General features: G+C 44.0%; 1 protein-coding gene across 1 annotated transcript in view; it reads right to left on the reverse strand.

Moving 5' to 3' along the window:
• The window catches only part of grik4 (glutamate receptor, ionotropic, kainate 4), a 371,059-nt gene that overhangs the window by 106,290 nt on the left and 244,823 nt on the right, over positions 1-19,946 (reverse strand). Inside the window, exon 6 of the mRNA XM_020047780.2 lies at positions 5,353-5,518. Coding sequence (XP_019903339.1) covers positions 5,353-5,518 — 166 coding nt within the window. The remainder of the gene's footprint in view (positions 1-5,352; positions 5,519-19,946) is intronic.

The raw sequence follows: 19,946 nt of genomic DNA on the forward strand, positions 1-19,946 counted from the left end.
CTGTGTATCTGATGAAGCCTCAAAACCGTCTCAATCTCCTTTGCCTGCTTGCATGGCATCACATGCAATTTCACATTTAGTACACTACATTAGACAGCACACTGCGCTGCTCAGTGCTCACAGCATGCACGCTCCCTCCTGCCATCCCCTTCCATTCAACCAGTGGGGTGGAAATCTCCGGAGAGACCTGTTTGGTGTCGGGGGCTGTGCACCATTCAAAGCAACAGAAAAAAAAAAAAATTACTCTTTTACGCCCCGTACCTTTGTTCATTCTATTGTGGCAGCTTTCACATTTCCAACATGTATTTTCCACATTTCCAACCCTGTTCCGTGCTGTTGAATCCATACTAATCAAAACAACGTTGTTATGCCAAAACGAGACGTCAGCTTCTTAGTTAGCCGAGAAAAAAAGGGAGCCCATTGAAGGTCGGAGACTGTGAAGTCTGCCCTTTTTGTGGAGACTGTACTGTTGCTTCAGCGGTTGGTGTGTGACACCGCCATGTGTAGTGTGCCTCATTGGGATGAGCTGCACATACAGTAGCACTGCCTGACGCTGCCTCTCAGGCAGATAGATAAAAGCAGCGCCTGCCAATCAGTTTGAGCAGCCAGTCCATTCTCCCTTTCACAGGGCCCCCACAAAGCATTCTCTCTCATTTACCTTCCTGCGCACACGTGCCCCTCTGTGAACATACTACAGCCAGGGCTAAAACCAATGTTGACCGAGCACCCATTTGGCTGCTGTTGCCCTGGGCTGCCGGACAGTATCAGGGAACGTGGTACCAAAGAGCTAGTGAGAATTCACAGTTCAAGACAGACATACATTTTACCCAAGCCTAAATGACCATGATGCATCAGGAGATTTAATCAAATGACAGATGGACTCAGGGGGTTACATTTCTTTAATGTATTTTCCCCCTTAGACCAGAAGCATTTGTCAATTGGAGGGTATGGTTACTGGGCAGGTGCTAATATCTGGTCACTCTCAGAGTGTCAGTACATGAATTACCCCAACATGAATAGAATCAGACATAAAAATAGTCAATACTCTCACTCTCGCTCGCTCTTATAAAATCAGATCAGTGTGTCACTAGGGTTCATTAATGGACACAGACATGGAGTTAGGGACTTTTGTGGGTCTGAGAGATCCTTTCTCTTCATTTCCTGTTGAAAGGGAACTTTATTTCATCTTTCATCCTGCCAGACAAGCATACAACAGACCAGGGCTCTCATCTGCTTTGTTCTCATCAGACACCAAAGCAAGAAAAAAGACAAAGAGGAGGAAGGAGCCTTTTGTCTACGCCCCCCAACATCACACATCAAAATCCCATTACGCTGCTTATCGCATCACATTAACGTCTTCGTCAGAGGAAAAGAAGGGAAAACGTAGGAGAAAAAAAACTGAGCCGATGGAGGAAGTTCAATCTAATCCCTTCTGAGCCATCTTTTCTTCACAGTTTCCTCACTCATTGCTCTCTTTCAATAGGGACAAAGTGCAACAGAACAAACAGCTTAGTCAGCGTCGGTTCTGATGTGGACATATAAAGGTGTTCCGATGACTGTTAGGACTGGAGATGTAAATACATCCTAACCCTTATTGACACTTTCCCCAGATGTCGTCATGGTGGCAGGCTTGTTTCAGCCCAGACACAACAAAAACACAAGTAGTCACAGGGTCCCTTCCAAATCACTTAACCATCATTTTACAGAATAGATTCTTCCAGGCCTCTCTGGAGACACCATCAGAGCCCTTTCTTTTACTAGAGCAACTTTAATTACACATTTACTGAATATATTTTCTGGGCTCAGTCAGATAGTTAAGCAAACACATCCTATAATTGTTCTGCTCCAAAGAGACTAAAACATGCACCTTGACAGGTGGAGAAAGCTTACAATGTGCTTATGTGTGGGACTGTTATTCTTTAAAACATTTGAAAAATACTAGGACATAAGCAGAAATGGAATCAGCGGTGGGGGCTTTTTAACTCATTAAAAAGGAGACCCCAGACAAACAATATTTTAAAAGATGTCTAAAATAATATGACATTATATTGAGCAATTAATTATAATTCATAATATTCTGCACTTATTTGATTAATAGGCTAGACGTTTGCCTTATACTGTACAAACACAATGTTATTCAAGATCCTTGTTGGGTTGCTTGGCTACCGAAAGAAAAAGCTGTCCAAATGACACGTGTGGGTGACACCACTGCTTATGTTACATACACTGTTGTCAAATTATTCCTCAGCGATTCTAATGTATTCATCGCTCATTGCCTTGCCTTTACTCAGCCCGAGTCTCCGAAGGCTAAACCCGGCTGATGATTGGGCGACCTTTCAAGCGGGATTTCATTTATAACCACAGCTATTTGGGTAAAAGGTGGTTCCATTAAAAGTGTTTCTCACCCCCCCCCTCCCCCTCGGTGCAGATGGGCATTACATCAACTATTTCTTCTCCGGATCCCCTCAGGTCAAATAAAAAAAACACTAATGCCGAGTAATCGTGGATTCATAGCCTCAGATGTTATGTTGCCCCACCCAGTCCGGCAGCAGGGCGAGAGAGAAGGCTTGAGCGAGCCCAGAGCATAGCCGGTGCATAAAAAAAGACTCCCACTGATCTGGCTAACCTAGTGTACTGGCACACGAGTGCTGTGACTGCACCTCTTGCCATGGACAGAGCCAGCCGGCAGGTTAGGCAGATCCGTGTGTGTCTCTCTCTCTCTCTCTCGGTGCTAGCTGTGCTTGGGGCTCGTTCTACCTTCCACACTGCTGCCCGGGGCAGACTGGGAAATATTCATGACTCGGTCACGCTCCATTAGGCTGTCACCGGCGGCGTGATTAATGAGGCCTGTACCTACTGACGTCGGGGCCTCTGCCAGCCGGCTAACGTTGCCGTGGCTACTGCTACCGCTCGCACAACGCGCACTGCCGGGCAAAAGCCATCGCCGATATTTTATAGCGGTGCCGCTGAACGGGTCACATGGCAGGGCAATCGCTACAACCTGTGTCATTTCCCGCACAACCTCTCTCTCCATCCCCAGGTGCAATTCCTACCGCGTTGGATTCCCCTCCCACAGCTAAAGTGGCTGGAGACCCTCCTCACCGTGAAGGAAAAGCGCAAGGAGCCTTTTATCGATTGCCTGTTCTTAGTTCACACGTCGCCACAGACACGAGATCACACTGGGCCCGGTGAAATAAGAAAGTGCCAATATAAAGTCTCAGGCTTCTCTCTCTCGTGGCTTCTTTTGAGGGAGATCCGCGAGGTACAGAACTGTAACACGTCTCTGGGATGATTACCAACAAACAGCGTGTGAAAGGGTCTCCGTTGAGGAACAGATTGACAGAAACATGCACAAACACCCAGCGGAAAGTAGCAACTAATTAGCTAGTTATGACCCCGGCAGTCATCACTTTAGTCATTAGGAGCCAGCTATTAAGAACATCATAATGTAGTATGCCTCTTCTATCCTATGCGTATGACCGTGAAAAACAGTAAAACTTGAAACATTATAAAGAAACAAAGAACTAGGTAGTTTTGAGCCTGTTGTTTAGTTTTTTCCCCCCTAATAATCTCATCTTTCTCTTGTCTTATCTCTGTTTCTCAGGTAACACAGTGAAAATATCAACTATTCTTTTCTCAAGTGAGTCAGGGGAGTTGAGTGGGCGTGATACGGTGTACTTTGGGTCTCGTGTCAGCTCAAAGCACCTCGGTTCTAATCGAGAGCTGAAATCCAGTCTGCCACACTTCAAAGCCCTAAGCTGATTAAGGGGAAAGTTGGCCAGTAGCAAATAGGGTCAATATGACTTTTTGTAGGCCTGCTAGTAATCACTGATTCCTGTACAGGAAAGAGTGGGAAAACACTTTGTTACTATTATTTAGGTGAATATTCTCCCTCCATCTCGTAAAGGTCATCCATCACTTGTCTGTTTTACACACCTGTCTTCAACATCTTTGAGTTTGGTGGATTGATCATGGATCCATCCTGTGAGCTTTCATGAAGTTAAGACAAGAATGTCACCCTGGGATAGAATTAGAAGAGGCATAAGTGGTCTTTGTGAAGAGTAAAGGAGAGTTCCAAGGGAATGGACCCCTGACCATCAACAGCCAAAGGTCATAGGGGCACTTCACATTTGGTGTGAATTGGAAGGAAAAACTAAAATAAGGGAATAAGTCAAAATAGACTTTCTGTATAACTCAGGATGTCACTATAGTGGACACTGCATTTGTACTGCATACACCTGTGATTCTGAATTCAGGGCATAGTTACAGTATCTTACAGTTTGGAATACTGGGTTAAAAGAGAAAACAGGAGTATTTTACTGTCATTCTGTTAAAAGAATATTAGTTAAACTAGTGGTAATATAACTCTGCATTAACCGCCCTAAAGTTGCATGTCCTTACAATGAAAACACTGTAACCATGATGACACCAATGGCCAGGGATGGTCGACACAGCCTCTAAACCTTCAAATCTTTCACATTCCATCTGCAGCTAACTGCATGTCTTCATACCTACTGGCCTGTCATCTGGGTTTGGAAGTCTGAGAAAAGGGAATTCTGTGGTAGACAAGGGAAACATTCCTACTTGATACAATATCAACCCTGCTAAGAGCTTGTTCAGATCTTCCCGGGGTTAAAGCCATGCCTCGTGAATGATACAAATCAAGGCTTATCTCGCCCATAGTTGTTTGGGTGAGGTAAAGTCACGTTGAGAAGCTGTGGTTAATGTTTGAGACACTTGTGCCATTTTTAATCTCCCTCACTTTAAAATAGATAGTAGCATGCCTGTGTGAATAAACAATGACTTCAGTTACGAGGACACAGACTCAGGATGGAGACAATTAGAATCCAGCGTGTTGCTCCATTTTTATCTTACTTAAACAGAGAGACAATAAAAATCAACACAACTATTTATTTCAGTGTCAAACAAATAGGATTGCAATGTTGACAAAATAATAAAGTGACAATGACCCATCTTTTATCAGTAACAGCAATATTTCTACTCCAATTGACACGCAACGCCACATGACTTGTTACCCCCCAAAATAAAATATATTTCTGTAACGCATCACCCTTGAGACTGGAGTGTGTGGGGGTGTTTCTACAGCAGGCAGATTCCACATCTTCAAAAAGGTGTTTGTGTCAGTAGGTGAGCTGTTGCTATGCGCCATCTGCCAAGACCAAAGAGAGCGTGTGTGCGTGCACATGCATCCATGCATTTTGCTTGTATGTACGTGTGTGCGTGTGTGTGTGTGTGTACGCGTGCTTAGGTGCATTAGGTGGACATGGTGGAAAAGGCATGTCAGTACATAGCCGACAGGGCAAATACAAAGAGGGTTGTTGATCCACTCACAGTCGGCCCGAGAACAGATGAGGCAGGCGGTGGTGCTGTTGAAGAAGGACAGCAGGCCTGTCACGGCCAGACTGATGTCCGTGTTGGTGGGGCGCAGGTCCAGGGTGGTGAAGCGGGGGAACTGGACCTTCAGAATGTCCTCAGGGGCTACTTTCACATAGGGCACCTCGAGAGAGACAGAGAGAGACAAAAAGAATGCATGGAAGATATAAGAAATGAATGAAATAACAAAGGGAGCAATGTTTTTGATGCCCCAGTTGTTTTGGTGAAAAAGTAATCAACCATCATTATCGTTTTGATGAAACTAAAGGGTTGCTTACAGGAAACACATTAAAACAGATCAACTTAAATATTTTGTACTGAAGTACAAGACAACGTGATCATTATGTACTCATCAGGCAAATAAAGAACCTAATACACTTACCTAAAGGATTATTAGGAACACCTGTTCAATTTCTCATTAATGCAATTATCTGATCAACCAATCACATGGCAGTTGCTTCAATGCATTTAGGGGTGTGGTCCTGGTCAAGACAATCTCCTGAACTCCAAACTGAATGTCAGAATGGGAAAGAAAGGTGATATAAGCAATTTTGAGCGTGGCATGGTTGTTGGTGCCAGACTGGCCGGTCTGAGTATTTCACAATCTGCTCAGTTCCTGGTATTTTCAGGCACAACCATTTCTAGGGTTTACAAAGAATGGTGTGAAAAGGGAAAAACATCCAGTATGCGGCAGTCCTGTGGGCGAAAATGCCTTGTTGATGCTAGAGGTCAGAGGAGAATGGGTCGACTGATTCAAGCTGATAGAAGAGCAATTTGACTGAAATAACCACTTGTTACAACCGAGGTATGCAGCAAAGCATTTGTGAAGCCACAACACGCACAACCTTGAGGTGGATGGGCTACAACAGCAGAAGACCCCACCGGGTACCACTCATCTCCACTACAAATAGGAAAAAGAGGCTACAATATGCACAAGCTCACCAAAATTGGACAGTTGAAGACTGGAAGAATGTTGCCTGGTCTGATGAGTCTCGATTTCTGTTGAGACATTCAGATGGTAGAGTCAGAATTTGCCGTAAACAGAATGAGAACATGGATCCATCATGCCTTGTTACCACTGTGCAGGCTGGTGGTGGTGTAATGGTGTGGGGGATGTTTTCTTGGCACACTTTAGGCCCCTTAGTGCCAATTGGGCATTGTTTAAATGAGCATTGTTTCTGACCATGTCCATCCCTTTATGACCACCATGTACCCATCCTCTGATGGCTACTTCCAGCAGGATAATGTACCATGTCACAAAGCTCGAATCATTTCAAATTGGTTTCTTGAACATGACAATGAGTTCACTGTACTGAAATGGCCCCCACAGTCACCAGATCTCAACCCAATAGAGCATCTTTGGGATGTGGTGGAACGGGAGCTTCATGCCCTGGATGTGCTTCCCACAAATCTCCATCTACTGCAAGATGCCATCCTATCAATATGGGCCAACATTTCTAAAGAATGCTTTCAGCACCTTGTTGAATCAATGCCACGTAGAATTAAGGCAGTTCTGAAGGTGAAAGGGGGTCAAACACAGTATTAGTATGGTGTTCCTAATAATCCTTTAGGTGAGTGTATATGAACTTAATAAAAACAAATGAATAATTCAAGAGCTACATAATTGAAAACCTGCAAAACTGACTTTTTTTCTGTGCTTTATCAACCCTAATACCGCAAATGTATACTATTTTACACACTGCTACTGGAACCAGTGGAGATAATTGTGACACACATGAAAGACTATTAAAAAGCCAAAAATGTAGCATATTTCACGTAATTCTCATTTTTATTTTATTTTTTACCAAAACACAATATAATATCTGCTAAATTACAGTTTTTTTTATTATTTGACCCACAGATAATTCACATTAATATTAAAAAGCGGATATCCCGCTGTTTATACATTGTTTTATATTTTTGTGATAACTGTTACTGTCTTTCAAGGCGATAGTAAAGCAACATTTTAAATATAATAGACAAAAAGTGATTTGCCCCCTTATAGTTAGAGGCTAGAGATGTAAAACAAAAATATACCATACAACCAGCATTAACATTGCTGATGGTAAAAGCTTATAAAAAGTCCCAAATTCTCAGTCATGCAAAAATGGCATTATAAGTATTTTTCAGAGAATAATCAAATACAGAACAGTATATTAATTTATTTTATGTGTTTATAACACAGACAGGCCTGATTCATTTTGATTACAGGCAAACAAATATCTACAATGATTTAGTACAGGATCATACCTATTTCTGACCACTTTTAACCACTGACAAGTAAATAAGGTGTTCCGTCTGTGCAGATAATCTGTCCATCAGAGTTCAGTTTAAAAAGAAAGCTCATATTGATACAGAAAATGAAAATATATTTCTTCCAGCAAAGAAATCCGATACAAAGAAATATGTAATCGGTAGATAATTAAACAATTCTATTCACAGGTCGAGATGACAAAGGAATTGTAGAGGGGCTATGATAGATGAGACACAGCAATAAATAAGTTAGAAAACAACAACCCAAACATTCCTAAAACATTCAGGTATGTTCAACAATTGGGCGTCTGTTTTAACAGCAGGGAATAGGCGCTAATTAAATCATAGCCTTTCATCAGAGACACCGCTATGTATTCAATCAACAAAAATGTATTTTCTCTAAAAGCTAGGACAGTTATGCAGAGAGTCCGTGGAGATGCCAACCCCACTAGCTGCCAATTCCCTAAAACTGAGGACAAGAAAAACCTATGGCTTTAATTTCTAATTCTGGCCTACTTGTAGAAGGTTGAAAAACTTCAATCACAAACAACCACAAGTGCATATTCTTGTCCTTCTGTCTCCCCTCGCTCATGTCTTCCCAGAAGCGATTGAAACCATCCCCTCTCATAATCCTCTGTTCACTGAGGTGTATGGACATGCCTGGGCTGATGGGCAGGGGGCTTTGGGGCTGTTGGGAATGCAATATGCCAGTCGTGTGGCACAAGCGGCCAGCGCAGTGGGCCTTGAAGGGGAACCTGGAAGGACGAAGTAGGGGCCATGAAAAAAAGCCTCTTCATCACAGCAGATTGCCTGTCGGCGCCGCCCCGCGTGCCCATACATCGCTCCCCCCTACGCACCTGTATCCCCAATTGGTTTTTCATCCCTGCCCATCAGGGCGTAATGGAGTCCCAGGAAGCGTGGATGGATGGAGCCCGCTCCTTTCTTGACAGGCCGCAGCCGCATTGGCAACAGTGTGATTCTGTCCTCCGGAGGAGACGCGGAACATGGATAATTACCCCGCCACACTTGGGAAATGTAGCCACTCCACCAGCCTCCACTCCTCAATCCCCTCTGCTCTTCCACCATCCCCTCTCACATCCAGCCAGAACAGACTGCAGAATGGTATTGTCATAGCCTTATTGGTTTCAGGGGCTTCTTCCACTGTGCTGGCACTGCTGCGAAAGCAGTCTGGTAAGGAGGGAAAGAGCTTCATTGTCCCAATGGTCATGTTGGCTTGATGAAGAAATTATTAGTGTACCAACGAATTAGAGAACATGGCAAACACTAGGCCAGCCAAACAGCACAGAGTGCTTAAAAAAGGTGTTTAAATCTCTGGATGAAGCAATGACAAGGTGGAACACAAAGTCAGGCCACCACTTGGCCGCAATCATAATGATTCCTACGTGAGATTGTGGTATGAATGTACGCTTAAGTACGTTAATAACAAAAGTGTCCACCATACGTAACGGCTGCATTCCTTGACCGACATTATAAATGGCCCTGGGAGTCATGGATATACAGTTGTGCTCAAAGGTTTGTACACCCTCGGAGAATTGGTAATGTATGTAGCATTTGTCAAGAAAACATGAGTGAGCGGGCAAAACATGTCTTTTATTTCTTATGGGATTCACATTCAACATAACAGAATGGCACAATCATAAGACAAAACATGGCAACAAATAAAAAAAAAATCATACTTACTGACCCCTGTTAAAAAGTCTGCATACCCTTAGTTCTAAATACTGTGTATTGCCCCCCCCTTTAGCATCAATGACAGCATGCAGTCTTTTGTAATAGTTGTCTATGAGCCCCCGGATTCTTGCATTTGTCTAGGCAAAATGCCTCCAGGTCATGCAAAGTCTTTATTCGTCTTGCATGAACAACATGTTTGACATCTCCACAGAGTGGCTCGATGATTTTAAGGTGAGGAGACTGTGATGGTCACACCAGAACCTTCAGAAGCATGCAAATTGTCTGCCACTATTTTCTGATAACATGCTGCATTTATCTTGCCATATATTTTCACAAGATTCCCTGTGCCTTTAGAGCTCACCCCCCCCCCAAAACATCAGAGAGTCACCACCATGCTTCACAGTGGGGATGGTATTCTGTTCACTATAGGCCTTGTTGATCCCTCTCCAAACATAGCGCTTATGGTTGTGACCATAAAGATCTATTTTGGTCTTGTCACTCCAAATTACAGTGTGCCAGAAGCTGTGAGGTGTGTGAAGGTGTTATCGGGCATATTGTAACTGAGCTTTTCTGTGGCATCCAGAAGGAATGTGGCGCAGTTAAGGCTTCTTTCTAGGAACTTGACCATGCAGCTCATATTTGCCAAGTATCGTCATGTTGTGCTCCTTGAAACTACTGCACCGTCTTTTTCCAGAGCAGCCTGTATTTCTCCTGAGGTTACCTGTGGGTTTTTCTTTGTATCCTGAACAATTCCTCGGGCAGGTTTGGATGAAATCCTTCATGGTCTACATGACCGTGGCTCAAGAGATCCCAGAATTTTCAACTTCTTAATAATTGATTGAACAGTACCGACTGGCATTTGAAAGGCTTTGGCTGTCTTTTTATATCATTTTCCATCTTTATAAAGTTCCATTACCTTGTTACCCAGGTCTTTTCTGGCCCCCCATGGCTCAGTATCTAGCCTGCCCAGGGCATCCACGTGAGAGGATGCACTGGCATAAATGTCACAATTTCTGCCAAGGTATGCAAACATATGAGCACAAGATTTATAACCATTACATGTATGGTAATCCCGTCAACTCGATGTGATGGGATGTACAGATCACATTTAATAGAAGTACGGCCACAGGCAACGGGGCCCTTGAGATGACGCAAGACATCTGGCAGTCCTTCACTTAGTTTTGAAACCCCTTGTAAGTCCGTGTCATGATATGGTAGAGCTCATTACTGGAGTCGCATAACAAGAACCCTGTCTCTAAACTCTAGATCCAGCTATCCTTTCTAGAATACAGTAATTAGATCCTAGCATTTGTGACAGTTGAATGTTCATGTGTCCTATGGAGGGGAGAAACGCCCAATGGCTCGTTAATGCAAATAGTTTGTCAGTGAGTCATGCAGCTGCAATTCAATATATAACGCATGCAGACATGCTCTAGAACATAGGTCTTCAACCCTCTCCTGGGGACCCCCCAGCCATTCCATCTATTAGATGTATCCCAGAGCTAGCACACCTGAATCAACTTATTAACTAATGAACAACCCTTATCTGTTGAATCAGGTGAGCTATTTAATGGCAAAAACTAAACTGCAGATGGCTGGGGGGTCCCCAGGAGTGGGTTGAAAACTATGGTCTAGAAGTTTAGTTGTTGTTCGACCAAACATTCGAATGGGGAAGACACCATTCCACATATAGTCAGTGTCCATTCTATACATATACACTCACCTAAAGGATTATTAGGAACACCATACTAACATTGTGTTTGACCCTCTTTTGCCTTCAGAACTGCCTTAATTCTACGTGGCATTGATTCAACAAGGTGCTGAAAGCATTCTTTAGAAATGTAGGTCCATATTGATAGGATAGCATCTTGCAGTTGATGGAGATTTGTGGGATGCACATCCAGGGCATGAAGCTCCCGTTCCACCACATCCCAAAGATGCTCTATTGGGTTGAGATCTGGTGACTGTGGGGGCCATTTCAGTACAGTGAACTCATTGTCATGTTCAAGAAACCAAGTTGAAATGATTCGAGCTTTGTGACACGGTGCATTATCCTGCTGGAAGTAGCCATCAGAGGATGGGTACATGGTGGTCATAAAGGGATGGACATGGTCAGAAACAATGCTCAGGTAGGCCATGGCATTTAAACGATGCCCAATTGGCACAAAGGGGCCTAAAGTGTGCCAAGAAAACATCCCCCACACTATTACACCACCACCAGCAGCCTGCACAGTGGTAACAAGGCATGATGGATCCATGTTCTGTTCACGCCAAATTCTGACTCTACCATCTGAATGTCTCAACAGAAATCGAGACTCATCAGACCAGGCAACATTCTTCCAGTCTTCAACTGTTCAATTTTGGTGAGCTTGTGCATATTGTAGCCTCTTTTTCCTTTTTGTAGTGGAGATGAGTGGTGGCCGTTTGGGTCTTCTGCTGTTGTAGCCCATCCGCCTCAAGGTTGTGCGTGTTGTGGCTTCACAAGTGCTTTGCTGCATACCTCGGTTGTAACGAGTGGTTATTTCAGTCAAAGTTGCTCTTATATCAGCTTGAATCAGTCGGCCCATTCTCCTCTGACCTCTAGCATCAACAAGGGATTTTCGCCCACAGGACTGCCGCATACTGGATGTTTTTCCCTTTTCACACCATTCTTTGTAAACCCTAGAAATGGTTGTGCCTGAAAATACCAGTAACTGAGCAGATTGTGAAATACTCAGACCAGCCCGTCTAGCACCAACAACCATGCCACGCTCAAAATTGCTTAAATCACCTTTCTTTCCCATTCAGACATTCAGTTTGGAGTTCAGGAGATTGTCTTGACCAGGACCACACCCCTAAATGCATTGAAGCAACTGCCATGTGATTGGTTGATTAGATAATTGCATTAATGTGAAATTGAACAGGTGTTCCTAATAATCCTTTAGGTGAGTGTGTATATATATATATATATATATATATATATATATATATATATATAGTTATTGTAGGACCGGAAATATTTGAACACTTTGGTGTGCACTCCACCACAATGGATTTGAAATGAAACAACTGAGATGCAATTGAAGGGCAGACTTTCAGCTTCAATTCAAGGGGTTGAACAAAAATATCTTATGAAATGTTTAGGAACTGCAACCTTTTTCATATGCAGTCCCCTTATTTCAGGGGCTCAAATGTTATTGGACAAATTAACACAATCATAAATAAAATGTTCATTTTTAATACATCGTCGAGAATCCTTTGCAGGCAATGACTGCTTGAAGTCTGGAATGCATGGACATCACCAAACGCTGGGTTTCCTCCTTTGTGATACTTTGCCAGGCCATTACTGCAGCTGTCTTCAGTTGCTGTTTGTTTGTGGGTCTTTCTGCCTTAAGTTTTGTCATCAGCTAGTGAAATGCATTCTTGGTCGGGTTGAGATCAGGTGATTGACTCTGCCATCGCAGAATATTCCACATCTTTGCCTTTATTTATTTTTTGCAGCCTAAGGATGGCCTGTTTCACTTGCATTGAGAGCACCTTTGACCGCATGTTGTGGGTTCACTGCAACAGCTTCAAATTTGCAAATGCCACACCTGGAATCAACTCCAGGCCTTTTATGTGCTTAATTGATGAAGAAATACTAAAAGAATAGCCCACACCTGTCCATGACACAGCTTTTGAGTCAACTGTCCAACTACTTTCGGTCCCTTGCAAAAGAGGGGGCTACATATTAAAGAGCTGTAATTCCTAAACCCTTCCTCCAATTTGGATGTGAATACCCTCAAATTAAAGCTGAGAGACTGAACTTTAAGCCCATATTCATCATTTAACTGTAACTTGAATATATTTTGGTAAACAGCCAAAATAACAAAACTTGTGTCCGTGTCCGGTTATTTCCAGACCCATCCAGACTGTATGGGTCACTCGGATGGGGGTGTAGGAATAATTACAGAGTTTACTCTTTCATGGTGTTATTTTTTTTTCATGTAACAGGTCTAGAGTAGCATCTATTTTTGCATGTGAGGAGGCACTGTGCCCTGAATGGTTTGATGGCTGAATCACTTTCATGGTTATTTCATGCCATAATGATGCAATTGTGAGTATACAATAAAAACATTTGATCACAAAATAAAAGAATAAGGGAAGACACATGATCTAAGCAAATTAGACCTGGGTGGTTCCAGCATCTCAGAAACAGCTGACCTCCTGGGATTTTCACACACTACAAAAACACTGTGTTAATGAGAGAGGTCAGAGGAGAATGTTCAAGCAGACAGAAAGGCTACAAATACTCAATTAACACTCTACAACAGTGGTGTGCAGAAGTGTTTCTCTGAATTCACAACATATCCAACCTTGCAGCAGATGTAGGCAAAAGGGGGTCCTACTCGATATTGAATAGCTGTAACTAATAAAGTGGCCAGTGAGTGTATTTTCTTATATTGAAAATGTACTTCAGAGTGCATATTTCCAGTGTGGTAAAATATACACATGTTTATGAGAAAGATAACTTCAAAATACATACTGTCTATACTTCAAGTACATTTAGGCATTGGATTCTAATTAAGAGATATTCAAATAAAATTCATTGAAGGTTATAAAAATGTAAGAGAGTAGAAACACTGGCTGTAAAAAATTCCCAATAGAGGGCGTATCAAAGTGCAGGCCAATTATGAACAGGCTGACACCAAGATAGTATTCAACCTAGTTCAGAATGTCCACTTTGCGAAGACAGTTGTCAGGCACGCTCTATCGCATTTCGTTCTTAAAGACAGCTATTCAGGTTTGAATGACACCTGGAACAGAAATCCTTCTGAAATATTATCTTTAATATGTCACCTTTATGGGCCACTTTCACTGGCGCAATGATCCGTCTGTTGGTGAATGTAGGTGAATGTATAGGACAATCCAGAGAATTTACTTCTGACCAGAGATAATATGAAACCTCCTCCGGCTCATGTCAACTACCAACTTGGGTTCTGATCACAAGTGGATCTGGAACATACTGATGTAGGATCTGCTCCATTAACCGTTCGTATGCATCTGGACACGGATATGAGTCCTCCCAAATGACCTGGACTCATACATGTGGATGTATAATTATACACAGGTTTGCAAGATGCACATGCCTTGAAAATTATTCCAACTTTTGCCGGACTATTTAGTGGAAACAATATGTTGTAACCGTGCTAAGCCAGCCCACTAGGGAGACTACTTCCCTGGTGGGATTGAGATACTTCCCCAACGTGTAAAACGTAGATTTGACAAGAGATATGACATACAGTGGTGGGCTCTCATTGGGACATTTATATTAACTTGTTCAGAGGGCACGCGATATAGACAGTATACAGGGACATACAGTAGCTTGCTTAATCACAAATGAGCCTTAACGCAATTTCTGTTAAAAGCTCCAAACACAGGCTGGTTGCTTATCCCTGGTTATGCTCTTTCAATGGTAAATCTTCTGGGCCAGAAAGTCATATTTTCATTGTGTAAAGTCTTAAATGTTCAGGGGACTCTCCTGAATATTTCAACAGGGTTCTGGCCAACCTATTAATGTTCGTAGGGGGCGCATCTAAAGTCTAGAGGTGGTCAATGTCATGGTGAGCAATGCAGACGGTCCAAGAACCTGGGAGCTGTAATGAGCTGGCAACATGAAAAATAAGTTCTGCTGAAGCAATGGCAACACTTGCCCCAAGAAGAAGTTGTGATGTCAAGGGTTTGAACGGGAAAAGGACAGAGAGACACAGTAAGACAGAGAGACACAGTAAGACAGAGAGACACAGCACACTTGGAACCCTCATTCTGACAACCATGTCACAAACCAACGCATCGTAATGATCCACACACAGCACGTGACCGTTGGATCATTTAAATGCATTGCAGTGAAACAGCCGGTTCACAGGTGCCATGCTCTGACAGATCACGCACACGAAGGCAAGTGCCCGGGCACCGACACCCCCTCACCTCCAGCCTGGTACATGGCTGCTGTACTTTGTCATTTTTCTTCATCCTTCATTTTAGCTAGCAGTCGCTCGTATATAGTAGCGAGTGCATACGTGTTGATGCTTTCCTGGTACTGTACCGGGGAGGTGAAGGCCGAGTGGAGGGTCGGCCATGTATTAGAGATGTCATTTCTGTCAGTGTACGTTGAGCATGTGCTCCTGTGGTTTGACAGAGTGGCTGTCAACGGGTGCAGACAGGGCCACGACAGGCGTTTAATGAGAGACATTTCGCACAGGACACTGAAGCAAGGCTGGAAGCCGGAGAGCGGTAAACCCGGGCGGTGTGTGATGATGTCACCGCGGAACAACAGCCGCATGCACCATTAACGTCCAACTGGATGACGCCACCTTCTCACAAACATGACCATGCCCGGCTGTTCGGTGTGTCATTCACAGCAGCTGGTGTCTCAAAAACATGACTCCCCTGTTCGGACAGGTTGAGGACTTCGGCTGTGTTGGCTTTACACTGCGGGGTGTATTGTGGCATTCTTCTAGATCGGGTTATTCTAACGGTAAGCTCATTGTGGTAATTATTTTCTCATTCACAGTGAAGACTTAGGGAATAGTGATGGAGGAGAAACGAGAATGAATAAGCCTGTTGGAAGCTGGGGATGACTAGGTGGCCAGAGTAGGACATTTTGCCAGGGCTCCTGGGTTAAGTCACTACTCTTGCAGCAAGTGCCACGGCATATATGCAGAACACCTCCCATTTAATGTCTCAGCTGAAAGACGGAACACTACAAAGGGCAAAGCCCGCAATCACTGCACTGGGGCGTTGGGATCTCCACAGACCATGTTGAAACAACAACCAACAACACTTCTATTGGTATCTGCTCTCACATCCTGGGGCCGAACAGAACCAGCCCTGCTTCAGAAGCCTTCTAGTATGCTGCTGGCTAGAACAGGAAAGCTGTGTAAGTGTTCAAGCAAAGTCAAGGAGTGACCTTTGGGATGGCCAGGGGGGGATCACCCCCCTCAAGTTTGACTGACGCAAAGCAAAGGTTATTAACTGAAAACACACATAATGTATGTTTTGATTCCATAAAGTCGTGCACATCGATCATTAAATAATCAACTAACTGGATTGATTGCTGCGCCAAGCAATCAAATATCAATTGTATTTTTCCGTTTTATGCTGCCTCAAGACAGTTGACCACCATAAATTCTACAAAAGGATTCATACATACTGGGAACTCAACAACACTGCATAGGGAAGAAAAATATATGAATAATTCATCCAATTCATTGATTGTCTATCTATCGATGGACATATCTATAAAGAACTAAAATGTTCAGGAAGAGGTTCTTTAACATACTAAATATCACAGGCTCTTCCCTTTCCATTTCCCCTTGTTATTAAGCACAGAGCTCTGAACTTAACCTTGCGTGAAGTGAAAGATCTTATTTAATGGAAATCAGCCTAGTTTCTAGGAGCACTTGGTCTGAAGGTGAACGCTAATTTAGCGACCCTGACTGAGAAGTTGACAAGTGTCCAACTCAATCTTACCTGTAGGCTTCCGAAACAACATTTGGAAGCCTTATGAATCCCCAGAGGGGGACATGCAAATCCGATGCCATATGGTCAGCCAAAACATAATGAGATCTTACATCTGCTGTCTTTGCCCCTTACTTGCCAGCCAAACAAAACTCGTGTTTATAAAAAAAAAAAAGATCAGACATTCGTTAAGGGACGTGAGGCCGTGTGTCAACCATAACTGATGGTGTCCTTTGTTGGGAAAAGAAACCATTAGCAATGTATCACAGCCCAGCATTAGCACAGTCACAATTAACACACAGCTAAGTGCCTCGGCTGACCAGCAGCTCGGAGCACAGAGAGGAGCCACGCAGGCTGGCCAAAGCCCATCCAAGAACAGATGCACGGGGGAAGACGGCCTATCGGTCAACACCGGGGCAGGGTTGAGGTGACTGTGTTGGAGCAGGCGAAGGGAGCGGGGGGAGATGGAGCAGGCGAAGGGAGCGGAGGGAGATGGAGCAGGCGAAGGGAGCGGAGGGAGATGGAGCAGGCGAAGGGAGCGGAGGGAGATGGAGCAGGCGAAGGGAGCAAAGGGAGATGGAGCAGGCGAAGGGAGCGGAGGGAGATGGAGCAGGCGAAGGGAGCGGAGGGAGATGGAGCAGGCGAAGGGAGCGGAGGGAGATGGAGCCGGCGAAGGGAGCGGAGGGAGATGGAGCCGGCGAAGGGAGCGGAGGGAGTTGGAGCCGGCGATTATGTCCGTCTGGTGCAGCAGTAGCTCGGCAGCCGTCGTCGGACGGGAGAGTCGTGGACGGGGGGGAAGGACAAACGAGAGGGTGGACGAGACCATGTCTCGGTTTATTGTGGCAATGCCGCGGGAGCGGATTCCATTCGGATTGGTCAGACCAAGACGGGCAGCTGATAAAGATGGAGCGGTCAGTAGTTGATCCCAGGGTGGCTTTTTAGGAAAGTGGAACATTGATCAGAAGATACCCATCTCATTGATCAACTAGCCGGAAAGAAATGTTCCCTGGGTGAAGCTATAGGTCTTATTCACTCTGTTGTCTGTAAAATGTCTGAGGAAACAAACGTCTGTAGCTAATTGTTTTATTATAGGATTAATAGTGTACATTCCCTAGTGTATAGGTGTACAGTCCTACTATCAGGGACAGGCAAGCTCCATTAGTGAACCTTCCCTGTAATGAATCTGTATGAATCCTATCACCTCACAGTAAAATCAGATGACTGAGAAACAAGCAGAGCCATGGGGAAATACACAAAACCTGGTCAGAAATAAACCTGAGGGCGCTCACATTCATATCTAACGGGAAAATAAAAGCAGCTTCCTGGAGACAGAGGGAGTTCATTTGGAAATGCGCAGATGTCCTGACAACCTCTGACAGATCAATGACATAGTGCGTAACGAGGTCGGGGGGGAGGGGGGGGGGGGCTGAGGTGCATGCGACAGCTGTGGATATCTAACTGCGATCAGGCAGCAAATAGACGGCACACCTGTGTTTTGTTGGCAAGCAGGCGGAACAGAGGCACCCTGAGCCGAGTGACATCACGCTTAAACATCCACCACATTGCCCCCGGCAGCCCCAGAATTCCATCTAATAGGAATGAGAGAACACCTCCCATATCTTGATGCCCCCTGCCTCGCTTTACAAATAGTATGGGTTAAAGGACCAATTACCGTTCATCTTAGAAATTCAGAAAACACCGCTTCCCAAGAATCAATTACTGTCCGCCCTCAGACAGAAAGACACAGGTTTAGGGCTGTGGTGTGTGACTATAAAGAGGTAAGAAAAGGTCCAGCTGATGAGCTAAAATCCCTCTAAGGATTTATTATGAAAATCTTGCTGAGGTTTCTTTGCGGGCACACCCGAGCTGACCCTCTTTCTCTTTTGGCAATCAGCCAGAGATGCAGAGTGTGGTAGTGTGTGTGTGTGTGTGTGTGGGTGTGCGCGTGCGTGACTGTTTTGCGCATCAGGAGGGGTGGGTGTTGCTTTGACTGATTTCTGTGTATCACAAAGCATTATTTCTAGTGAGAGGATATTTCCTGGAAAATGATCCTAGGGCATAAAGGACAGGCAGAAATTTAAGAATACAACGAGATGAAAGCAATTCCGCTTGATATGGGCTGCTGGGCCAAAGGGCATGATGTCCACTAAAACCAGACCGAGCTGGCCAACAACACCACTCACACACAGCAGGCTGACTGCAGACAGAGGCCAATGTCAGAGAAATGCAGGGCAGAAAAAGGAATATCATTATGTTAATGATGACCCCCGCAACAGCCATGTCAATGTGATGACCATGAGCCGTTCTGAAGGTCTGCAACTAATCCTTGCATTTGAGAATCATTGGCAAAATGTTTTCAACTTCGATTCATGCTCGTTCAACTGTGTCTTCCTCTGAATGCCCCATGTTTAGCCGAGCGGAGTAATCCTGAATTAACATGTACTATCAATGAAAACCTGGAAGCTTAAACTGGCCCAGGGTAGCTTCACACTCAGATTTCAATCAATTTAACATTTCAGATTCAAGTTGGGCCTGAAAAAGAAAAAAGATTGCAGATATGCTCAATGTTTTGGTTACATCTGACTTAATACATTTTTTCTACTGGAAAGAAGGGTTTAAAACCTACCCGGTGCCTAAAAAATGATTTGAATATCTGCACATGAATGACATTCAGAATACAAGCAATTTTCCTAGTAATGTATTCTCACAGAGAGAAGTGTGATGGGAGGGACCTCATGTTAGCCTCTGCAGGGCTCTGGCTGTTGTCCTACAGAAGAGCGCTCTGCTAACAGTCTTTCTGTCAGTCAGGTTCAGAGTGCAACCTTAAGGACTGTACAGCTGAACTGTTTTAATCCTCCTTTTCGCTCAGCCCACTTTAACATGCTTTCCACCATCGTCTTTCCACCATCGTATCGTAGATAGAAACGTCATTCATATCAACGATACATTCAACTTCTATAATGGAGGAACACATTTGGTGTCTTTAATGTGAGGAAAATAGGAACACAACGTTATTTTTAACACTTGCACGGCAAAGGGATGAGCATGTGAAGTGAGCACTACTCGGAGCGCTTCTTGAGCGAGAGCGTTCCGTCCCGCTCAAATAACAAGTAATAATAAGTTACAAC

The sequence above is a fragment of the Esox lucius genome, chromosome 1 (genome assembly GCF_011004845.1).
Source record: "Esox lucius isolate fEsoLuc1 chromosome 1, fEsoLuc1.pri, whole genome shotgun sequence".
NCBI lineage: Eukaryota > Metazoa > Chordata > Actinopteri > Esociformes > Esocidae > Esox > Esox lucius.